Source organism: Maylandia zebra, linkage group LG10 (assembly GCF_041146795.1).
Source record: "Maylandia zebra isolate NMK-2024a linkage group LG10, Mzebra_GT3a, whole genome shotgun sequence".
Taxonomy (NCBI): Eukaryota; Metazoa; Chordata; class Actinopteri; order Cichliformes; family Cichlidae; genus Maylandia; species Maylandia zebra.
Window position 1 is genome coordinate 5,400,561 of NC_135176.1, and position 25,824 is coordinate 5,426,384.

General features: G+C 39.4%; 1 protein-coding gene across 2 annotated transcripts in view; it reads left to right on the plus strand.

Moving 5' to 3' along the window:
* Window positions 1-25,824, plus strand: part of opcml (opioid binding protein/cell adhesion molecule-like) — a 436,850-nt gene that overhangs the window by 305,263 nt on the left and 105,763 nt on the right. For both annotated transcript variants that reach the window (XM_076888930.1, XM_076888929.1), the window contains one exon: window positions 9,660-9,895. In XM_076888930.1, coding sequence (XP_076745045.1) covers window positions 9,660-9,895 — 236 coding nt within the window. The remainder of the gene's footprint in view (window positions 1-9,659; window positions 9,896-25,824) is intronic.

Sequence of the window (25,824 nt, forward strand, 5' to 3'; positions counted from 1 at the left end):
TCCTGCTGTACAGGTGAAAATAGAGCAACAGGACCGCTAGTCTTTGATTTTATTTATTTTCTGCTGTGTTTTACTTGCATCTATTTGAAAGACTGAGTGTAAACACAAAAAAAAAAAAAATTTTATGTGCTGGAATGTGCAGAAAATAGGTTTAAATATTAAACAAATTTCTTCCAGTCAGAGAATGTTGCATATAATTAAATTTTTGCTTGATGCATAAAGTTAAAAGATTAAAATTAATAAAACTATAAAAGTTTTAAAAAGAGACTTTTCCATTTGATTACATTTTGTATGATGGATTATGCAGAAAAAGTAGAATTGGGCTGAAAGATCTATCACTTTATCACCTACTCAGGTTGTAAATCGTGTTTTTAAAAAGTAACTAAGTAACTAAGTAATTAATTACTTTTGAAAATAAGTAATCAGTAAAGTAACGGGATTACTTTTTGGGGGAAGTAATCAGTAATTAGTTACTGATTACTTTTTTCAAGTAACTTGACCAACACTGCTTTAGGGTCCCTAATAACATATCAATCATAAAATTTGACCCCCCCCCCCCCCCCCCAAACAGATATTGGTTTGTTGCTTCAAGGCAACACTGTGCAACAAGGGTAGTAAAATGCCAAGTTATTCTATAATAAGTTGTATTAGTACAACAAGGATGAACAAATAAATAAACAACGAATAAACAATGTAAACATTTCACAAAACAATAAAACTGCAAAATACATCCAACATTCGACCCTAACCCGATGCACGCGCGTGCGTGCACACACACACACACACACGTTGTGTTTCCATCACTTTTGGGGACATTACATCAACTTACATTAATTTCCTGGAGACTTATCCTGACTCTACCCATCAGAAGTCCTGAACCTTACCCTAACCCTAACTCAAGCCTTCACCCTAAAATTGAATGATTTACCTTGCAATTTGTCCCCATAAAGTAGGCGAGACCTCACAATGTGAGTGTGTAAACAAATTTGTGTCCCCACAACAATAAGTAATACATGACCACACACACTGACACCCACACAGCAATATTGGTATGGCAGGGATCAGGCCCACACAATGTGCTTACACATGGCCCACATACCGCAAAGAATGACGGCCCTTTGGTGGCCCAGACCTGGTTTGCCAGAGGTGGCCCACACAAGGGCCAGCACAAGTCCAGTTTCAGACACCCTGGTCGTCCTGTGCTGACCCATGTGTGGATTACCTCTGGCAAACCTGATCTGGGCCACCAAAGGGCTGTTATTCATTGCGGTATGTGGGCCATCTGTAGGTGGTGTGCAGCCACGGGCCAGTTGTAGACACACTGCTGGCCCTGTGCTGGCCCAGAACAGTTTAAGCTCTGGCCCCAGATGTCAGCATAATGTGTACCTTAATCAAGCCATGCAATAACATGTGCCGGAACATGCAAAACAGTGCAAAAGTAACATGCCGAAACTCTGTTCAGACAGTGAATGGACTGATTTTTATTAGAGATGGCACGATACCACTTTTTTATGTCCGATACCGATATCATAAATTTGGATATCTGCCGATACCGATATGAATCCGATATAGTGTGTTTTAATCAACAAAACTGTTTTTTTAAATATCTTGCTGCATTTTGTATAAGTTCATACTCAAGTTTAAAACAACAACTACACTAAAGCTATTCTGTTATACCTGTATGCAAAAAAAAATATTTCATAGTTCAGCAATACTGATCAATCTAATGAACATAAACCTACACCATCCTCCCTATTCTGGTATTTTAAAGAGTACTTAGCGTAAATATTAAGCAACCTAACTAATAGGGTTCCAACTCCTAGCAACAACAAAAATAAATAAATAAAAAATAGGGAACCACCCTCCACCTCATGATGCTTAATCGACGTAATCAACCTTAATTTGATGCAGTGTGAAAAAAAATGCACAGAAATAAATTATTTTTCAATATATTAAAATATTAAATAGATTCAACATCTTTCTTCAACAAAATTGCACACTGCACAGATGGTACCTTCCCAAAGGAAAAAGTACTATAGCTTACTAGGGATAATATATTAGACTTAATAGTTACTATATACAGTAATGGACTTCTATTCATTTTGCATCAAATTAAAACTTTGGGTGTCAGATAATTATTTATTAAAAGCTAGACATTTTAAATGAGAATAAGAAAGAAAAGTATGTCTTTGTGCCCCCTTTTCCCTGTTAATGCCCTATCGGCCCCCCTGGCTAAACTTTGCTAGATCCGCCCCTGCACAGTTACCAGCGTCAGCTACGTAGAAAAGGATCCTGGTGTAGAAAGTAATATTAAATAAATTCTAACAACAGCTTATCGAGCTTAAACGTGCTGCTGTTGTTTTGGTTTCCTCTTTCTGGTGCAAAGTGGGCCAAAAACAAACAAGAGAGACGGACTCGCGACAGAAAAGCCGATCAGCTGATCATTAAGCAGTTTCATGATTGAAGTAGCAGCAAGAAGAGGCAGTCGCTCCATATATCGTTTGTTAAGCTTAACACAGGAATGCTTTACAAACATTCAGAGATGGACTTACACACTTGCTTTACTTCTCTCGGGGATAACTTTGTCTGAGATGAAATGCCGGATTGCTAGCGAAGCTCCAAATGCTATCCAGACCACCGACAGGTCCTGCATGCCACAGCCGCTCTATCACGTGATGCATACTGCTCCGACGTGCTAACGTTCTGAGGTGAGTTACGGCGTGTTGCAAGTTTTGTGAGGTGCTTTCGTGATATTTAATGGATCGGATTACATTTTTTATTTTTCTCCGATATCCGATCCAGTAATTTAGGTCAGTATCGGACCGATACCGATACGTAATATCAGATCGGTCCATCTCTAATTTTTATATAGCGCTTTTCTACTCTCCCAGATTACTCACAGTGCCAACTTGATACCAGATCCTGGCCAGACCTGCTTGCTATGTGGACACTAACACACACACAGACACAGTTACTTTACCAACTGACCCCTGACCTCCTAAGTGTCCCTCAAACCTCAGTCAGGGATCCACTCCTCTACTTCACTGTCACTCCCTGAAAGCTCACTGTCCTCATTTTCTGAGGACAGAAAGTGCACATTCTCTTGGTTTCCTTCCATAAATGGTTTTTACATCCATGTCCTGTAATTATGAGTAGATTGTAAAGTAAAAAACATTGACTATGATCATATAAATGCACACAAACACATCTCTACACACATATGCAAATGAATTATATTGCCTGAAAACAATTGGGCTAACTGCGCAGTGTTGCCTTGAGGCAACAAATGAAAATTAACAGTTTTACTGTATAAATAAATTTTAAAAAGTAGAACAAACAATCAAATATGCTTCTTAACATATTCATGCACATACAAGTATTTTTAATATACATTTATTTCACTATAAACATGTAAAATAGTGATCTTTATCTTGCCTCCTAATGGAGATGTCTCTCATGTAGTGCAGCTTGCAGAAAGGGGTCCTGCCCCCCCTCCCAGATGAAAGTCACACCACCTTCAACTCATCATTTTATTGGAAAGAGATGTGCCTGGTAGCATTATTTGAAAGAAAAAAAGTTTTGTTTTTTTGAAGGGCCAGTGTAAGGCATGAAAATGTGGTTTGTTGTCTCAGGGCAACGCTATACAGTAGACGGTAACTCCTCTGTACAGCATATGCCATTATTTAATCAATCCTCAAAACACACACAGAAACATTGAATTTTAATGTAAAACACCCCTAAAGCTAAGATATAAAATAGCCGTTAATATTAGTGTGAGTATGCTTGGAAAACCTCCAGCCTCCTAATGAAGAGTAGAAAAACATTGACTATGATCATATAAATGCACACAAACACATCTCTACACACATATGCAAATGCATTATATTGCCTGAAAAAAATTGGGCTTGTGAAGCCGCTTGTGAAGTGGCTGTTTGGTCTCTCCAATGTAGAGGTCTGGGCATTCCTTGCTGCACTGTACAGCATACACCACGTTGTTAAGTCTGTGTTTTGGAGTTTTGTCTTTCGGGTGAACCAGTTTTTGTCTGAGTGTGTTGCTGGGTCTGAAAGACTTAACAACGTGGTGTATGCTGTACACTGCAGCAAGGAATGCCCAGACCTCTAAATTGGAGAGACCAAACAGCCACTTCACAAGCGCATGGCACAACATAGAAGAGCCACCTCCACAGGACAAGACTCAGCAGTCCATCTGCATCTTAAGGATAAAGGTCACTCTTTCGAGGATGCCAATGTTCACATTTTGGACAGAGAGGACAGATGGTTTGAAAGAGGAGTGAAAGAGGACATCTATGTCCACTGTGAGCGACCATCCTTGAACAGAGGCGGTGGTTTACGACACCAACTCTCTGCCATCTATAATCCAGTTTTGAGTTCCCTTCCCAGACGCCTTAACGCCCATTCACATCCTGGGCCATCTGACCTCAGGAATTCGCATGATAAGGTGGGGCCAGATGTCTGTGAAGGTTCTCAGTCATCCAGGTCATCGTAGTCAAAGGAGGTGGGGCCAGGTTTCACAATGAGCTCACCCAAAACTCTGGCTGATTGGGACCCACACCCAGTTTCCCACCTTGGCTCAGGCGATTAGAGGATCATCAGGGGGTCCTTTTGTCCCTCTGTGGGCGATACTCCCACTGGGTTTAAATCTGGGACGCCCCACCATTTGACCTTAGAACTGAAGAAGCTTCTCGGATGAGAGGTGAAACGTCTTCAAGTAACCTAAAGAAGTCCAGACGCTTTTCTTTGCAAGCTCCTTTGACTATGATGACCTGGATGACTGAGAACCTTCACAGACATTACCAGATAATATTCAGGTTCCGGACTGATATTCTACTCCTAATGATTTGGTGTTATATCATAATAATTGTTTAATAATTGTCGTTTGATTCTCTGGACCCATTATGTTTCCTTCCTGTTTCTGCTCCATGGTTTACCTTGGACTTCCGAGCATTGAAGGCCAAAGTTTGGCAACTAGAGCATACATTAGATATAAGAAATCTGGTTTAACTGTTGATGAAGAAATCTATAAATGTCATGTACTCCAGTATAAAGATTCCAACAACCAGGCTAAACAAAGCTTTTACTCAGGTATTATCAGCTCTTATGAGGACAACACCAAGATCCTGTTTTCACTTCTCAACAAACTTCTTCAGCACCTTCTATTAATCTGAAACCTGTAACTCCTTGATGCTGTTCTTCACTACAAAAATCAGTGTTGGAAAGGTTACTTTTCAAATGTATTCCACTACAGATTACAGAATATATGCCCCAAAATGTAGTTTGTAACATATTCCGTTAAGTTACTCTATGTGATTAACGTATTCTGAATACTTTGGATTATTTAATATATTGTCATTCTTTTTACAACTACATGAATGTACCAATGCTGTGTGATTCATTACTATTACTGAAGGCTACTCACCACCAAGCTAACATTGTTAGCTGACGTTAAGTTGAGGTTAGTTCATAGACTGCTTCCAGAACTGCATAGAACTGCATCTATCCATCAAGTCTAACAGTCTGCAGTCTATGAACTAACCTCAACTAACTCTAGCTAACAATGTTAGCTTGGTGCCAAGTAGCCTTCATTAACAGTAATAATTCACACAGCAATGGTACATCGAAGACACTGAGGTGGCACTTAAACCAGGTAGCTACCACAACTGAAACAAGATAGTTGTAGTAGGCTAACCATAGTTTTTAAAAAAGAACTTACTTCCAGATGGTTGGAGGTGGAGTCTTAAGATGCTGAGAGCAGCTTTGTTGCTGGAAACAGAGTTTGCATTGCATGGTCAGATTTCACCCATCCCTTTCGTCTTTAAATGTGAAGTGTTGTTGGAATTTCCCAGTAAGAAATGCATTTCTGACCATGTGCTGCTGGCTCTGTTGTGCTGGCTTCGGGTACATTGTGTAGCTGACGCCAACAACATGCTTACATTAGAACGCTTATTGTGTGTTTAGTTTGGGTTTTCGGCAATGTGTGGAATTACCAAAATTAGAGAGGGGATAGCCTAACATATTAAACAGGAAAAAAGCACCATGTAATTGATTTATTTCAACAAAGTAACTGTAATCTAATTATCACCTTTTAAATGGTAACTGTAATGGAATATAGTTACTTATATTTTGTATTTTTATTTTAATGCTGGTACATGTGTTCCGTTACTCCCCAACACTGACAAAAATGAATAACAATTACCAGCAACTCAGTTTGAATGTCGTGTCTATCCCTTCTTCAGAGCCTTTTCTCCATTTTGAGTCTCCTGATAAAGCTGATATTTCTGAATTCGTATGTAAATCAAAGCCTGTCGTGCCCATCGTGAAATCTTGCCTCTCCAACTCATCACTTCTATCATTCACTCTCCACTCACCACTGGTATTGTTCTTCCCTTATTCAAGATTGCTTCAGTCACTTATATACTGAAAAAAAACATTCCTTGGATCCTGACAACTTTAACAACCTCCGCCCGATTTCTAATTTAACATCATCTCTAAAAGACTTTCCTAGAAAAAATTGTTGCAGCTCAACTTCATTCACACATGATTAATAATAGTATCTATGAGAGATTTAAATCTGGCTTCTGCTCATGTCACAGTACAGAAACCACTTTACTTAAAGGTTACTAATACTCTTTTACATGTAGTGGACTCTGGTATTCTCAATATTCTTGTCCTTTTGGATCTGAGATCAGCCTTTGACAATATGTCTCACTCTATTCATCTAAGCAGACTTAACTGTCTTGTCATCTCTGACATATCCCTAGCCTGGTTCCAATCATATCTCCTTGACCGCTCCCAGTTTATTCAACTTAAATCGTTCCGCTCTCGTCTATTCCCAGTCACTTCTGGTGCACCCCAAGGTTCAGTCTTAGGCCCTCTTAGGCCCTTATTAATATACATCCTCCCTCTTGGTACCATTTTCCCTAAATTTGAGCTTTACTTACTTACTGTTTTGCTGATGACACCCAATTATATCGCTCCTGCAGGCCTGATTCCTCCCTCCTAACTTCTTCTCTTACAGAATGGTTATCCCAATTAAAATCCTGGTTCAGCTCTAATTTTCTTAAACTCAGTGAGAATAAAAGGGAAATCCTTCATATTGGCACTAAATCCAACCTACTGAAGACAAATCACTTTTACTCATCTCACTCTTTATTGAAAACTCCACAGTTTTCCCTTCACCTCAGGTTAAGAGCCTTGGTGCCATCCTAGACAGCTCACTGTCCTATAAATCTCATATCAAATGATCTCACCCATTCTATCTATTTCCATCTACAGTGGCTTGGCTGCATTTCTGATCAGCGCTCTCCTTGTTCAGCCTGTGAGTTTAGGTGGACGGCGTTGTCTTGGTAGGTTTGGTGCCATACTCTTTCCATTTTTTGAATGATCGCTTGAACAGTGCTCCGTGGGATGTTGAAGGCTTGGGAAATCTTTTTGTAGCCTAAGCCTACTTTAAATTTCTCAATAACCTTATCTGACCTGTCTGGTGTGTTCTTTGGACTTCATGGTGTTGTTGCTCCCAATATTCTCTTAGACAACCTCTGAGGCTGTCACAGAGCAGTTGTATTTGTGCTGACATTAGATTACACACAGGTGCACTCTATTTAGTCATTAGCACTCATCAGGCAATGTCTATGGGCAACTGACTGCAATCAGACCAAAGAGGGCTGAATAATTACGCACGCCCCACTTTTCAGTTATTTATTTGTAAAAAATGTTTGGAGTCATGTATGATTTTCATTCCACTTCTCAAGTGTACGCCACTTTGTATTGGTCTTTCACGTGGAATTCCAATAAAATTTATTCATGTTTGTGACTGTAATGTGACAAAATGTGGAAAAGTTCAAGGGGCCGAATACTTTTGCAAGCCACTGTATACAACATTAACAGATTACACCCTTCTCTTTCCACACAGTCTGCATCAATTGTTGTTCATAGTCTTGTTACCTCCCGCACTGACTATTGTAATTCTCTCTTGCATGGTCTTCCCCAAACTGGTTCAAAAAGCTGCTGTCCGCATTATTACCAGAACCCCCTCCTAGTAGCACATCACTTCAGGAACTTCACTGGCTCCCTGTGAAATTGCAAATAGTATACAAGCTTCTTCTGCTCACCTTCAAGGCCCTTCATAACCTTGCTCCTCCTTACCTTTCTAACCTTTTAAGCACTGCCTCTTCAGCCGGCTCACTTCTATCTTCTCCTTCTATCCAACTTGCTGTGCCTTCTTTTCACCTCAGCACCATGGGAAGCAGAGCTTTCAGTTGCACTGCTCCCAGGCTTTGCTCCCAGTTTAAATCTCAACTCAAAACCTGTTTTGTTAAAATCTGCATATTAGCTATGACCTTATAGTTTGTTAACTTAACTTGTTTTTTTTGTTCTTCTTTTTGTCATTGTTCTACATTGTGCTTTATTTTATCGTTAAGTCTGGGTGGGTGTCTTGAAAGGTGCTTTTAAATAAAATTTAAAATTTATTTTTATTATTATCTGTGAACTCAATAGTCTTTTTTTAAGTAACTAAAGACTTACATTTTAATTTCCTTTTAGGTAACTTTGTGTATTTATATTTTTTAGTAGGCTATTTTTGATGTGAAGCACATATTTATCTTGAAAAGTCCTAATAAAATGGCGTGCCATTTCAGTCCACCGTTTTACTGATGCTATCAAGAAAATGTTTTACTATATTGTGGCTTTGAATATTATAAGTGTCCAAGAACATTTTAGTGTGTTTTTTATTTTTTCAATTTTAGCTTTTTCCCCTAAATTAAAAAAATAAGTAGACATCTTTGACATGAATGACGCAAAGTATAGCCTTGTTGCTATTGAGAACATTAACTTTTGAATCTGTTTTCAAAAAGCAACATAACATTTTGACAAGTAACTGTAATTAGCATTTCTCCTGCAGTGTTGCTATCAGTGTGTGAATAGTGGGAGAAGAGGGTTGCATTGACAATCCAACACAATGGGCAGCACATTGAACACATTTTATAAGTGGTCAGAAACTTGTAAATAACTCATGACAGAATAAAGTTACGTTGAAACCAAGCACACCATTGTTTTTCTTGTGACATTACCAATAATATTGATGTGTCACGTGGCCCTCTTCCTATTGAAAAAACAAAAGTTGTATTCAAGATGGCCGACTTCTAAATGGCCACCATGGTCACCAGCCATCTTGAGGAGTTTGCCCCCTCACATATACTAATGTGCCACAAACAGGACTTTAATATCACCAACCATCCCCATTTTATTACGGCGTATCCATATAAATGGCCCACCCTGTATAAAGAATAAAGAGAAACAGGAACTCAATAGTGTGAATATTTTAATATAATATCAACATTATATTAAAATATTTTATCAATGGCATGCTTGTGAAAGGCTTGTTAAACAAAGGGGAAAATGTCCTCCAAAGTGTTTATGACGTGATGATTTGTGATGAAGTTTCTTGAGAAGATTGTATTCAGGTCATCCACTTGGTTTAGGAAAGGAAATACGGCATAGATATTTCATAAGCAACACCTCATGTTATAATATGAACTGTCATCTAATCTAATTCGTTTGAGGTTTCTTGGAAGTTAAAACTAATGTCCAGGGATAAACTTCTAATATGTTTTTCTTTCTTTCTCTTTCTTTCTGCCTGCCAGATGCAATGTGGACAGCAAAGTCTCACGAGTGGCATGGCTCAATCGCACCACTATTCTATTTGCAGGGAGTGAAAAGTGGTCTCTGGATCCTCGTGTCATCTTGTTGGAAAACACAGCAGTTACAGAGTACAGCATCAAAATCCAAAATGTTGATGTCCATGATGAAGGGCCCTATGTATGCTCTATACTCACAAACAAGAAACCACAGTCCACAAAAGTGCACCTCATTGTTCAAGGTAAGATGTGGCTACTGCTGCCAGTTCTGTCAGGAACTAGATTTAGCTCCAACAAATATCAAAAGTGTCATACGGGATCAGTGCTATGTGTTTCTTGTGTTTTCAGAGTGGATGTTTATGTTTATTTTCTAAGAAGAATTATTTAATTGTTTCTTTTAGAATTATTTCTATTTTTTTTATTTTCCTTGGGAAAAGTATTGCAGGGTCTTTGAAAAATAATTCACATGATCTTCAAAAAAAAGTAGTTTAACTTCATGATAGACACTTCCTTGAAATCATAAATTAACGCTGTGTGTTTTCAGACTGCATAATTCAATATGATATGTCAATATAACTTAACTGATGCAGGGAAGCATCCAGGCCATGGTTTTAATCAAACAATGGACAAGCATATTCTTTCACAGACACGGAAGCACAACTCCAAGTTGTACTTTCCTATGGATTTTATCTTTGTTATAACTTTGAATTTGCCACCTCGGGCTCCAAATCATTTCTTTTCTTAACCAAGCTCATCAGAGAACCAATTTTAGCCTCTCTCCATGCTTTAAAGAGGTTGAGGTGATGGATTTGTGCGGCCCCGCCCCTGTCTGACCATACCACTTCATAATTAATGTCTCTTACTTGCCACGTGACCACCAAGAGCCATTGCTACTTGGTGGGTTGAATAAAGCAAGCAATACAAGCACTTTCCCGTTGAAAACTGCCTGAGATGAGCCTCTCTGTTTTACAGGAGATGCTGACATTCCAGGGACTTGAGCAAATTATTCCATGAGAACTTCCCAGTTTGTGTAGCTTTGCTTTCTGGTCCAGAATGTAGTGAATTTTATTCCTAGCTTGGCTTGAACCTTCATCCCAGTTTTCTTTAGTTAGGTCCAACACCCCCTGTGGCTTCTGGCCGAACAATAACTCAGGTCGAACAACTTTGCGTCGCCGCTGCGCACAGCACAGGCATCATAAGTTTTATCATTTGTGAACGCATCCTCACACACTGCCCCAACAAGTTATTTAACCAACTACAACTACTACCAACTACAAAACTGTTGTATACCTCCTTGGCACCTTTCCAGTACACTGCACATCCCTCCTGGTCCAGGGGAGGGTTTCAGAGAGCTTGCCACCATGTCACCAAGCTCAAATGATCTCAAACTGGTTTCAATGAGTTCTTAAACTGTCAACAGATCTCAATCCAATAAAGGGTATTTGGAATGTGGAACAGGAGATTCACATCATGATTGTGCATCCAAAAAATCCGCAGCAATCCATAATTACAATGTTATTACAAACTGAAATCTCTGCAGAATGTTTTACAGCACTATGTGGTGCCACTAGTACTACTGTCTCATAGCAAAAAGATCCTGGGTTTTAATCCTCTGGCTGGTGCCCTTATGTATGGCATATCACATGTTCTCCCTGGGATTCCTGTGGGTACCCTCTCATCCTCCAACAGTCCAACGACATACATATTAGGTTAGTTTGAAGGTGTGAATGTAAATATGAATGGTTGCTTCTTTTTGTGTTAGTCCTGTTAAAGACTGGCAACCCTTCCAGGGTGTACCTTGTGTCTTGCTCTATGAAAGCTGGGAGAGGCTGTAGATTGCCTGTAATCCTGAATTAAACAATCTTAAGAAAATAGGTACTATGGTTAATATTTAGGTCTAACCATTTTTAATGGCTATTATACACTATTATAATTATAATTTCAATAATTACCTTAATGACATATAATTGTGTACAACACTTAGGAAATGGTTTTACAGAGTGGGTTCCGGTCGAGTGGACACTGGCGTGCTTGGCTGCTGCTGCTCACCGGTTATTATTACAATTTTTATTATAATTTTTTCAGTTGCTGATGACAATTTGAATCGAGTATCTAAGGTGCAACCCTGTTTTGACTTGTTTTTGCAATATTTGCAGGCTTTTATTGCTTGCGCTGCAGCTGTCAACTGGTTATTCGGTCCCTACGTTTGTGTTCACTGCTCGGCCCTGATTAAGATGCGGATCCACAGGGTGTTGGTGTGGCTCATGCTCACCTGGGTTTTTTTATCGATCATTCATCACCCAACGACAGCTCTTCTCTAGTACTCTGCTACGGATCTTTTGCGAATCGGTTTTTGCCTGGCTGTCTCTTCACCTGTGGCTCTATACTTCTACTCGGACATCGCCTTCAAGCCCCGCCGCAGGTATATCCGCCGAGGGCTTTGGCGGAATTTCAACATCAGTGACACTAACTCACTATTGTCCATCTGGTCACAAACTCGTCATCCTCCCCGCAAGACTGACTGGGCTGTTGACCACAATGGGTGGTCGATCGTGGCTCAAGAGTTTTGAGTTCGCCTTGTAATTGGAAGTTTGCCGGTTCGAGCCCCGGCTTGGACAGTCTCGGTCGTTGTGTCCTTGGGCAAGGCACTTCACCCGATGCCTACTGGTGGGGGGCAGAGGTCTCACGATAATTTACCGGAAGCACTGGAAAGTTCTCCCTGTCTCTGCCCCTCCCTCCCATTCATTTGAATACATAGCACTACAGCTCCCTGGATCTACCCCACCATCATATGTACTGTTTATCGGCCACCTAAGCCAAATAAGGAGATTTTAACTGAATTTTCTGCTCTTCTCACTCATTTCTCTGTACTTTTTCCAAATCTGATAATTGTTGGTGACTTCAATATTGATATGGACAATGATAAAATCCCTCTTTCCAGAGATTTTACCTCCTGCCTGGAAAGTTTTTGGCTTCTACAGTACATAAAATCCCCTACCCATTCTAAAGGTCATATCCTGGATTTGGTCTGTTGTTCTGGCATTACCCCCACCCATTGTAAAGCCACATTGTTTCCCCAGTCTGATCATATGTATAAATTTTTTGATGCAAACATAATCGCTTCCAAAACCTGTATCTCTCGTAATATTACTTTTAGGAAAATTAGTAATATTAACCCAGCTGGTTTTTCATCTGCCGTCCATGACCTTCCATCTATTCACAGCTCCTCAACCCCTCATGAACTCGTTTGCCATTATAATGTCAACCTTCATAACCTTCTTAACATATTTTCTCCCCTTAAACATCGAACTGTCTCATTTTCCCATTCAGCACCATGGTTTACCCCCGACCTGCGTCATCTTAAAGCTAAAGGACGCCAACTCAAACGTCTATTCAAGAATACCGGACTTATTGTACATAAAGAAATGTACAATGATCATGTTTTGTTCTATAAGGACTGCATTGCCTCAGCCAAATCTGCTTACTACTCTGGTTTAATTAGTTCTAATGAAGGTAACTCCAGGTCTCTCTTTTCATTGTTCAGTAAAATGACAAAACCTCCAGACACATTCCCCTCCCACATGTATTCTGTTGATTTTTTCCCTCTTCCCTCCATAACTGATGTATCTAATCTTATTAAAAAATCTAAGTCATCCACCTGTCAACTTGACCCTCTCCCTACTGTGTTAGTTAAAGCCTGCCTTCCCTCGTTAGCACCTCTCATAACCAATATTATTCATTCCTCCCTGAACACTGGAATCATTCCTTCATCTCTGAAAAATGCTTCTGTTATTCCAATTCTCAAAAAGCCTGGTGCAGACCCCAATAACTTTGATAATCTTCGCCCTATATCAAATCTCCCCTTTATTTCAAAAATTCTTAAAAAAGTTGTCGCCTCCCAGCTTCATTAACATCTCAATGACCATAATCTCTATGAACAATTTCAATCTGGTTTCCGCCCCAATCATAGCACAGAAACTGCTCTGTTAAGAATTACCAATGACCTTCTGATGGCAGCTGATTCTGGTCTCCTATCTGTTCTCATCCTTCTTGAGCATAGTGCGGCGTTTGATACCATTTCTCACAATATTCTCCTGAACCGGTTAGCTTCCCTTGGCATTAGTCACACACCCCTTGCCTGGTTCACGTCCTATCTCTCAGACGCACTCAGTTTATTGAAAATTTAAATCCCATTCTTCAAGTCTCTATCCTGTTTCTGCTGGTGTGCCCCAGTGTTCAGTATTAGGGTCTCTTTTATTCATTATTTATATGCTCCCTCTTGGTCATATATTCTGAAAATATAATATAAATTTTCATTGTTATGCCGATGACACCCAGCTCTACATTTCTTCTAAACCCAATTCATCCCTCCCACCTACCTCCCTCTTAGACTGTCTTATTGAGATTAGATCCTGGTTCTCCTCCAATTTTCTCAAACTTAACAGTAATAAAACTGAAGTTTTACTTGTTGGTACACCATCTATCTTAACCAAATCCAACAGTTTTTCCATTAACATTGAAAATTCTCCTACCCTTCCATCCCCTCAGGTTAAGAGTTTGGGTGTCATACTTGATAATACTCTTTCATCTCAGTCTCACATTAATTACATAACCCGGTCTGCTTACTTCCACTTACGTAATATTAACCGACTCCGCCCCTTCCTTACTCCCCATTCTGCTGCCATCCTTGTCCATAGTCTTACTACATCCCGCATTGATTACTGCAATTCCCCCCTATTTGTTCTCCCTAAAAGGTCCCTTCATAAACTCCAACTTCTTCAAAATTCTGCAGCTCGGGTCATAATTCATACTCCATTAAGAGCTCATATTACCCCAGTTCTTAAGCAGCTTCACTGGTTGCCCATAGAAGCCAGGATAAATTTTAAAATCTTACTTCTTACATACAAGTGTATCCATAAATCATATTTGTGTGACCTGCTCCACATCACCACTGTTTCCCACCCTCTCAGATCATCATCTGCTATTCATCTTACTGTTCCATCCTCACGGCTTATTACTATGGGGAACAGAGCTTTCAGTCGCTCTGGAACTCTCTTCCTCCAGCCATAAGAAATATTGACTCCCTTTCCGTATTTAAGACACAGCTCAAAACACATCTGTTTAAACTGGTTTATTCGCTTTAGTGCTGATTTTATCTGTTGTCAAGTTCCGTTTTGCCATTTCAACTTATTTTATGTATTTTATGATTATTGTTCATTTTATTAATTTTGTTCTTTGTAAGGTGACCTTGGGTTTCTGAAATGCATCCTCAAATAAAATGCATTATTATTATTATGAAATTAGCACGATGTTGCTAATGCACTGGTAGGAGTGGAAATTTGTGAAGTTAATCTTCTATTAATGACGAAGATGCATACTGATGCAGTCTCAGTACGGGTGCCCCCTCAGGGATATGTATAGCCCCTTACTGTGCACAACCTGATGAGGCAGTTATATCCCAGCCATATACTTTCCATGTTCTGCTGTCAGGCATGAGGTACAGGAGCTTCCACATCATGCCGGCTGTTTCAGACAGAGGCTAATCAGAAGTTTGGATATAGCTTCTCATTTCATGGTTTCTCTTTATTTTCATGACTTTTTACATTGAAGATTCTCATTGAAGGCATATGAATGAGCACATATGGAATTATACAGTAAATAAAAAACTGAAATAACTCAAAACATGTTTTATATTTTGATTCTTCAAATTAGCCTAATTACTGCTTTGCACACTCTTTTTTCAACAGTGTTGAAGGAGTTCCCAGAGATACTGAGCACTTGTTCACCCATTTGTCACTTGTTGTTCACAGAGTTGTCACTTGTTGGCCCTTTTGCCTTCATCATGCATCTTGAGACCATGCAGTCACCTTTTTCGCATCGTGCAAAGACAACACAGGTGGAACCAAAGATCTCAAATTTGCAATCTTCAGACCAAAGCACAGATTTCCACTGCTCTAATGTCCATTCCTTGTGTGTCTTGGCCCAAACAAATTTTTTCTCCTTGTTGCTTTTCCTTAGTCGTGGATTCTTAGCAGGTATTTGACCATAAAGGCCTCATTCGCACAGTCTTCTCTGAACAGTTAATGTAGAGATATGTCTGCTACTGGAACTGTGCGCCATTTATCTGGGGTCTAATCTGAGGTGCTGTTAACTTGTGAATTCTGAGGCTGGTGACCCAGATGAATTTATCCTCAGCAGCAGAGGTGACTCGTGATCGTTCTTTCCTGGGGCGGTTCTCATGTGAGCCAGTTTTGTCGTAGCGTTTTATGGTTTTTGCGACTGCACTTGGGAACACATTCAAAGTTTTAGCAATTTTCCAGACTGACTGACCCTCAGTGCTTAAAGTAATGATGTACTGTCATTTCTCTTTACATATCTGATTGGTTCTTGCCATAATATGAATTCCAACATAAATGTACAGTGAACAAACAAACAAGCTGATGACTAAGATTGCACCCCCCCTCCCCAAAAAACCCCCAAAACAAAAAAAGAACAAAAAAACAAAACAGTCTGCTAGAGCAGAATTTTTTTTTTATTAAAGATGAGAAGACTGAAAGTGGGAGTGAGTTTAAATGTCTTGGGATGATCTTGACTTAAATCTTTGTTTTAAGAATCACATTAAGAAAATCATGAAAACCATTAAGTATAATCGGATCAATTTTAGGCACATTGCACATTGGAAATGGATTCTGCCAAGACCATGCATGCCATGATTTTTTTCTCATATGTCATACGGGAAACAGTCATTAAACCACTGGAATCACTTTATAAAGAAACTTTAAAAATGCTGAACATAAAATCTGTGCAATATCACCACTGCAAGATTCTGGAGAAACATCACTTAATGAGTTTTAAAATTATTTTCCAATATGTATGTGGTGTTTTAAGATTTAAATGGTTTGGTGCCTCCTCCATTGCTTTATTTTTTTAATATTTTCACCCCAGAGAATCTATCAAAGCAACAAGGATATCTTCAACTAAAGACTGTAACCTTTCCATCACTCTTCTTTTGGTGAATCAGCCTTCACTTCTGTCTGCTGAAAGACTCACAGATTGTAGATATGGATGTGGGTTTTTTGGATTTTTTTTTATTTTATAGGTCTTTACCTTCTTCTGACTGATTTAAGTGCTTAAAGCACCTGACTTCAGTTCAGTTTCAGTTTCAGTTTTATTTGTCATATGCAAGTTAGCACAGGGTCAACATTGCAATCAAATGAATTTGAAGAGCAGCAGACAGTCACTCAGCAGTATAGTAAGTAAAAAATAGTAAGAGCAAAATGTTTATAAAATATAAGATAGATGTCCTGAATGGCAAGAAGCCTCATGCCAGTGATGTGCTCTGCTGCCTTCACCACCCTCTGTAGTGATTTCCAGCTGCTGGCAGAGCAGCTTCCGTACCAAACTGTAATGCAGCTCGTCAGCAAGCTCTCAATCGCACACCTGTAGATATTTCAGGTGATGTTAGCGTTCATGCCAAACTTCCTCAGCCTCCTCATGAAGTAGAGTCACTGGCGAGCTTTCCTGATAGCAGTGTCTGTGTGAAGGGTCCAGGAGATGTTGACTCCAAGGAATTTGAAGTTGCTGACCCTTTCGACCTTGACACCGTTGATGTGGATGGATTGGTGTTCCCTGACTGGTCGTTTCCGGTAGTCCACTATCATTTCTCTAGTTTTGCTGATATTGAGAGACAGGTTATTTTCCAGGCACCACTTGTACAGTGCCATCACCTCCTCTCTATAGGCCGTCTCATTGTTGTCTGTGATGAGGCCTATGATGGTTGTGTCATCCGCAAAATTGATAATGGTGTTGAACTTATGTTTAGGAACACAGTCGTGTGTGAACAGGGAATAAAGGAGGGGGCTAAGCACACAACCCTGTGGCGTACCTGTGTTTAGGATGAGTGATGAGGAGGTGTGACTTAGCAGACCATTTTTCAGTAAGCATGTGTGTACTTTTTTTCTTTTTTTAATAGTTTTTGAAACAGGGTTGAGGTCATTTGTGTGGCATTACTGGAATCTATGTATAGACAAATTTATTTTTGGGACTTTTTGATAAACCTGTTAACCCAGGAGGTGCGCAGTATTCATCCAGAAAGAGCTGCATTATAGCAAAGTATTCCACTGTGCAAACCCAAATATATGTGTAACCACAATGTATTGTAAATGTAAAAAATCAATTATTATAAAAAAATCTAATTACTTTTGAGTCTACAGAAATGGCAAATTATATATAAAAATTGCTCCAACCCCTAAACAGTTGAGGCAAAGTTTTATTAAATTTATTGAAATGAACCAAGCAAGAGTGGCTGGTTAGCTCTCACCCATGACTTCACAATAGAGTTAAATTATCTTAGCAACCTGATCAATGTAAGTCAAGCACTCTTACATAGCACTTTTCCACTCTCCCGGAGTACTCAAAGCGCTCTATACAACATGCCTCATTCACCCAATCACACCCATTCTCACAAGCACTTTATCTTTACGTAGTGCTTTCTAAGTACATTCACACTCCGATGGATGCATGGGAGAGCAAGTTGGGGTTAGTATCTTGCCCAAGGATACTTGACATGCAGACTGGAGGAGCCAGGGATCGAACCACCAACCTTCCGATCAGTAGGTGACCAGCTCTACCTCCTGAGCTACAGCCACCCCACTGTTTGTTCCCTGTTTCTTTTGTACTCAGGAGACAACTGCATCAGAATATTTCTGTATTCCACTGCGAGCCGTTAACTGTATTTACACCATATTGTTGCCAAGAAAGTTTAGTTTTTTCGTGTGTGTTTGTGTGTGTGTGTGTGCATGTGTGTGTGTGTGTGTGTGCATGTGTGTGTGTGTGTGTTGGGGGGTGGGTTGGAGGGGGTTTACTTGCTGGAAACTTCTACTTGTCCACATCATTAGCGCTGCTCTGTATCCACAGTGTTACTCCCGCTCAGCTCAGAGGTCATCTAGCTGGTAGTTTAAATTAACGTGGATACAAGATAGCTGACAGACAACTGCTAGACATCCATTCAGTATATTTTATGTAGTCTTTGTGTTGCTTTATTGATACTGCCCTAACAGTAATGCATGTCCCTGGTCTTTTTCAGGATTTGTTCATATATGACCAGGAGTGACATGTTTAGCCGCATGTTCTCCTTAAATTGCTGGCTGTCTGAGTGGTGTCCCAGAAACGATGTGGGCTTCATAGATAATTGGCAAACCTTCTGGAGGAAACCTGGTCTTGTTAGGAGAGACGGCATCCATCCCACTTTGGATGGAGCAGCTCTCATTTCTAGAAATATGGACAAATTTATTAAACCCCCCAAAATATGACTATCCAGAGTTGGGACCAGGAAGCAGAGTTGCAGTCTTACACGCCTCTCTGCAACTTCTCTCCTCCTGCTACCCCCCCAAAACCCATCTCCATAGAGACTGTGTCAGCTTCCAAAAAGACAAATAACAAACTAAAAACCAGCAACAAACAACTTAAACATAAACAATTACAAAGAAAGAACAATACAGTATCCACATCTGAACCAAAGAGTAAAACAGTGAAATGTGGATTATTAAATATTAGGTCTCTCTCCTCCAAGTCTCTGTTAGTACATGACTTAATAATTGATCAACAAATTGATTTACTCTGCCTTACAGAAACCTGGTTGCAGCAGGATGATTATGTTAGTTTAAATGAATCAACACCCCCGAATCATTCTAACTACCAGAAATCTCGAAGCACAGGCCGAGGGGGCGGTGTGGCAGCAATTTTTCACACCAGCCTATTAATTAATGAAAGACCAAGACAGACTTTTAATTCATTTGAAAGCCTGATGCTTAACATTGTCCACCCCAGCTGTGAAACTCAGAAACCAGTCTTACTTGTTATCATCTATCGTCCACCTGGGCCTTACACAGAGTTTCTCTCTGATTTCTCAGACTTTATATCTAATTTAGTTCTGAGCTCAGATAAAATAATTATTGTGGGTGATTTTAACATCCATGTAGATGCTAAAAATGACAGCCTCAACATGGCATTTAGTCTGTTATTAGACTCAATTGGTTTCTCTAAAAATGTAAAAAAAAACCCACCCACCACTTTAATCACACTCTAGACCTTGTTTTAACATATGGCATAGAAACTGAACATTTAACAGTGTTTCCTGAAAACCCTCTCCTGTCTGATCATTTCCTGATAACATTTACATTTACAATAATTGATTACACAGCGGTGGAGAGTAGACTTTATCAAAGTAGATGTCTTTCTGAAAACGCTGTAACTAAGTTTAAGAATATAATCCACCCACTGTTATCATCTTCAATGCCCTGTACCAACACAGAGCAGAGCAGCTATCTGAACGCTACCCCAACAGAGGTCGATTATCTTGTTAATAATTTCACCTCCTCACTACGTACGACTCTGGATACTGTAGCTCCAGTGAAAACTAAGGTCTCTAATCAGAAGTACCTGACTCCGTGGTATAATTCTCAAACACGTACCCTAAAGCAGATGACTCGTAATCTGGAGAGGAAATGGCGTGTTACAAATTTAGAGGATCATCATTTAGCCTGGAGAAATAGTTTGCTGCTTTATAAGAAAGCCCTCCGCAAAGCCAGAACATCTTGCTATTCATCACTGATTGAGGAAAATAAGAACAACCCCAGGTTTCTCTTCAGCACTGTAGCCAGGCTGACAAAAAGTCAGAGCTCTTTTGAGTCAACCATCCCTTTAACGTTAACTAGTAATGACTTCATGAACTTCTTCACAAATAAAATTTTTATCATTAGAGAAAAAATTACCAGTAATCATCCCACAGATGTAATATTATCTACAGCTACTCTTAGTACCACTGATGTTAAGTTAGACTCTTTTTCTCCAATTGATCTTTCTGAGTTAACTTCAATAATTACTTCCTCCAAACCATCAACGTGTCTTTTAGACCCCATTCCTACAAAACTGCTCAAAGAAGTCCTGCCATTAATTAATTCTTCAATCTTAAATATGATCAACCTATCTCTAATAATCGGCTATGTACCACAGGCCTTCAAGCTGGCTGTAGTTAAACCTTTACTCAAAAAGCCTTCTCTAGACCCAGCAGTCTTAGCTAATTATAGGCCAATCTCCAACCTTCCTTTCATATCAAAAATCCTTGAAAGAGTACACAGCAAATCCAGCATGTCCAAATTAACACTGTCGGATTTGATTTCAACACTATTAAAGTGTCTATATGGGTCCACACCAGAGAGTGTTAATTTAACTCTTTTTGGAGAATTGGTACGTTAACTCTGATTTAGTGTTAAACACCAAATCTGTCTGGAGTTGATAATTTAACACTTGGTGTTAAGAGTTTATATATTAACTCTCAAAGAGTATTTTAGTTTAACTACGTAAGAGTTGTCTTCTAATTCATTCTAAAAAGCGGGAATTTTACTGTTCTGAACTTCTAGAAATTTCTTTTGGAAATAAACATTTACTAAAAAGATAAAATGGTTTTTGAAAAACATTTATTCTGAACTGTGCACCACAATTTCAAAACATTTTCTGAAAGATGTAACAGTGTACATGTTCTCATTTCCATTAGAATTTTGTTTATCAAAAGGTCTGACATAGGTGAGCTGGTAAATGCAAATAACAGCATCTCAACACTTATTTCTTCAATACAACATGCATGTCCTTCATTCATCCCTTTGTGGAACTTCAACGCACTTCTGCTCTCCCCCATATTCCATCTTCACAAGCATATCCTGTGCGGAGATTGAATAAAAATTAGTTGACACTAAATAATGGCACAAATAATCCAGTAAACAATTGCAGCATAGTAAAAAAAAAAAAAAAGGAATCCTCTTTGAGCCATTATTTGTGTAAAGTATTTTCCCAAAAGACAAGGACACAGGCAACAGGTAATACTGAACTAAATGTAAAACCTCAACCTTTTTCATTTTTACCTAGACCGTGTGCACAAAACTCTGGAGGGATCTAAATGCTACCGTAGAATCCAGTCAGGACGTCAGCTACTGCTGTTTGCTCGTTTTTTTTTATGGGCAATCATTTTCAGGCTTCAAGTAGCACCATTATACCAACATTTCACATTCTAGACATTGTTTTAGGTGTATTTGACCAAAAGTTTGACTGAAAATTCACATGCAAGCTTTTTTTCAAGGCTGTGGTATTTGCCCGCAAACAATACCTTTCAGCTAGCTAAAACAGAATATTATGCTATCAGCGAGCAACATGGCTAATGCCTTCCACACAGCTTTGTCTCAACTCCAAAGAGCCACAGAAGTAAAAGCTAATAATAATTGAAACAATCTTTGAAAAAATGACTTACCAAGCATGGCAAACAACTCAAATATGTAGAGCAAAATGTTCTGAAACGGCTTCACTTCAGCTTCGATTGGAGCCTATGGTGCTGGGGGCGGAGTCTGTGAATTTATTCTGTTGGTGTCATAGCCCCTGTAGGAGTTCAGAGTTAAGAGGTCAAGAGTTAATGTTTCCATTGTAACACCTCCAGATTTGACATATAAACACTCATTTTTAACACTCGATTTTAACTACTATCATTTTACACCTCAGAGTTACATTAAAAGAATGTGACTCTACTTAGAGTAAAATTAACTCTACTTTTGCAAGGAGACTATTAACACCAAAAAATTTAACACTTTTGAATTTGCTGTGTAGTTGTCAAACAGCTAACAGATCTTCTGCAGATGAATGGTTTATTTGAAGAGTTTCAGTCAGGTTTCAGAGCTCATCACAGCACAGAAACAGCTTTAGTGAAGGTTACAAATGATCTTCTTATGGCCTCTGACAGTGGACTCATCTCTGTGCTTGTCCTGCTAGACCTTAGTGCAGCATTCGATACTGTCGACCATAATATCCTATTAGAGCGATTAGAACATGCTGTAGGTATTACAGGTACTGCACTGCAGTGGTTTGTATCATATCTATCTAATAGACTCCAATTTGTGCATGTAAATGGAGAGTCCTCTTCACACACTGAGGTTAATTATGGAGTTCCACAGGGTTCAGTGCTAGGACCAATTCTGTTTACATTATACATGCTTCCCTTAGGCAGCATCATTAGAAGACATAACATACATTTTCACTGCTGTGCTGATGACACCCAGCTCTATCTATCCATGAAGCCAGATAACACACACCAATTAGTTAAACTGCAGGAATGTCTTAAAGACATAAAGACCTGGATGGCCGCTAACTTTCTGCTTCTTAATTCAGATAAAACTGAGGTTATTGTACTCGGCCCTGAAAATCTTAGAAATATGATATCTAACCAGATTCTTACTCTGGATGGCATTACCTTGGCCTCCAGTAATGCTGTGAGGAACCTTGGAGTCATTTTTGACCAGGACATGTCCTTCAGCGCACATATTAAACAAATATGTAAGACTGCGTTCTTCCATTTGTGCAACATCTCTAAAATTAGAAATATCCTGTCTCAGAGTGACGCTGAAAAACTAGTTCACGCATTTATTACTTCCAGGCTGGACTACTGTAATTCATTATTATCAGGATGTCCAAAAAACTCACTGAAAAGCCTTCAGCTAATCCAAAATGCTGCAGCAAGAGTACTGACAGGGACTAGAAAGAGAGAGCATATTTCTCCTGTTTTGGCTTCCCTTCATTGGCTTCCTGTTAAATCCAGAATTGAATTCAAAATCCTGCTCCTCACATACAAGGTCTTAAATAATCAGGCCCCATCTTATCTTAATGTCCTTGTAGTACCATATCACCCTATTACAGCACTTCGCTCTCGCTCTGCAGGCCTACTTGTTGTTCCTAGAGTATTTAAAAGTAGAATGGGAGGGAGAGCCTTCAGTTTTCAGGCCCCTCTTCTGTGGAACCAGCTTCCAGTTTGGATTCGGGAGACAGACACTATCTCTACTTTTAAGATTAAGCTTAAAACTTTCCTTTTTGCTAAAGCATATAGTTAGGGCTGGAGCAGGTGACCCTGAATCCTCCCTTAGTTATGCTGCAATAGACGTAGGCTGCCGGGGGATTCCCATGATGCATTGAGTTTTTCCTTTCCAGTCACCTTTCTCACTCACTATGTATTAACAGACCTCTCTGCATTGAATCATATCTGTTATTAACCTCTGTCTCTTTTCCACAGCATGTCTTTTATCCTGTCTTCCTTCTCTCACCCCAACCGGTCGCAGCAGATGGCCGCCCCTCCCTGAGCCTGATTCTGCCGGAGGTTTCTTCCTGTTAAAAGGGAGTTTTTCCTTCCCACTGTCGCCAAAGTGCTTGCTCATAGGGGGTCATATGATTGTTGGGTTTTTCTCTGTACCTATGAAGCGCCTTGAGGCGACTTTTGTTGTGATTTGGTGCTATATAAATAAAATTGAATTGAATTGAATTGAATATATTTCTAAGAAGAAAAACACCTACAAAATACTACCATCCCTAATTAAGTATTTTAAATAACAAAGTTTGTGGTGGAAAAAAATTGGATGACTGGCAAAATATGGTATAGTACATGTTGTTTCTAGCTAACTGTAAAATCTATTTTTCAGCGCTCACATATTGTGAATTTGAATCTGCTTCAGATGAGTGTCCACTGGATACAAAAACTATTGTTTTTGCAATTCAACAAAATACACTGTCACAGAACAATTATTTACATTAAGTAGGGAAAGATTGAAAGATGGAAAAAGAGAGACCTAGATCCTAGTGTAATAATTCTTCCAGTGGTTGTTAAACAAATTTTTCTGTGACTGTCATGCATAATATTGGTTGTGTGAGTATTATAGCAAAACTGATAATGTTGACATTAATCTAAGCAAGTATGCATTTTATTGGTTATACAGTGAAACACCTTACATACTTATTCCAACACCCAATGAGATGAAATGCCAAGTTAACACTTAAAACTTACTAAACTTTGTTAAGAGTTGTGTGTTGTTTTCTAGGAAAGGACACAAACTGAAGTTACAGCCTGAAGTTACAGATGAATGAATACAGTAGATACTGTCCCCTGACAAAGAACAACCAGGAAATCCACAAGAGGTTTTAGAGAAGTGTTTAGGCCCCCTGGGTACTCCTTTCTGTAGCACCTCCAGAATGGAGATTGGTGGTGAACCTATACGAAGGAAAGGATCCTGGAGGCTAACATCAATCAGCTATGTGACCTTGTCAGCTAATACCCTCAGGAATATAGGGCATCTGCTTCCACAGTGACTGCACACAGGAGGTGGACAGACTGCAGTTAAATTGCAAGAAAGAATAGCATCTTGAAGTGCTTTGTAATGTGTACTCTAGCAGGAAAGGACCCAAAGATTCTAAATTAACATCAAGTGGTTGTTAAACTATGGTCCCAACTTTAAGGACCTCACTTCTCTTTGTTCGATGAGCAAATAGTCTTGCCACTTCCATGGGAATTGACCACACCTTAAATACTGCAGCATCCTTTTTCAGTGTAACTGCATGTGTTTGAACACTTAGAAACAACACCACAAAGTGGCAAGGAGGTCCTACTTTGGCCAAAGTGGTTGTTGACAAGAACATCTTCATTTTCACAATACCAAAGCCATCATAAGAACAATCAAAAGTTACCAAAGCACCACAACATTTCAATATGTACCTGGTATTCAAATTTTCCTTTTCAGCACTTGAGAAGAGGGGCCAGACAGTAAGACACCCTACCTGAACTTTATGTATCCAGTAGCATAGCTCCAGCCACAGAAAGGTGGCAAACCAAGGACTTTTAGACTACTACATCTATGACCTGATTCCATATGAATATAATGGAAAATGGCATAAACAAATTAAAATTATTACAATTTTAAGAGATTCTGTGTCATGTTTCGGCCGTGTGGCAGGCAGAATGAGGACCCAAATTGCAAACTCACAGACACGGGGGATAAACTCAAAATGCAGCTTTATTGCTGATAAGTGATAAACAATAACGATGATACAAAAGCAATACAAAACTACACTAAACTGGGAAAAGCTAAAGTAACATATACCGGAAGACACGGGGAGAACCACACACGGCATGAGGGAGAACGCGACGCCGAACAGAGGAAGACGCAGACAGAAATACACAGAGGGTTAACGAGGAAAGTGGGAACACACGGGGAACACAGGTGACACAGATAACCATAACGAGACAGGGCGGGGTGAACATAACGCTGACGGGTACAGGCACAGAGGTTCAGACAGGAGGAGAGAGAGCACG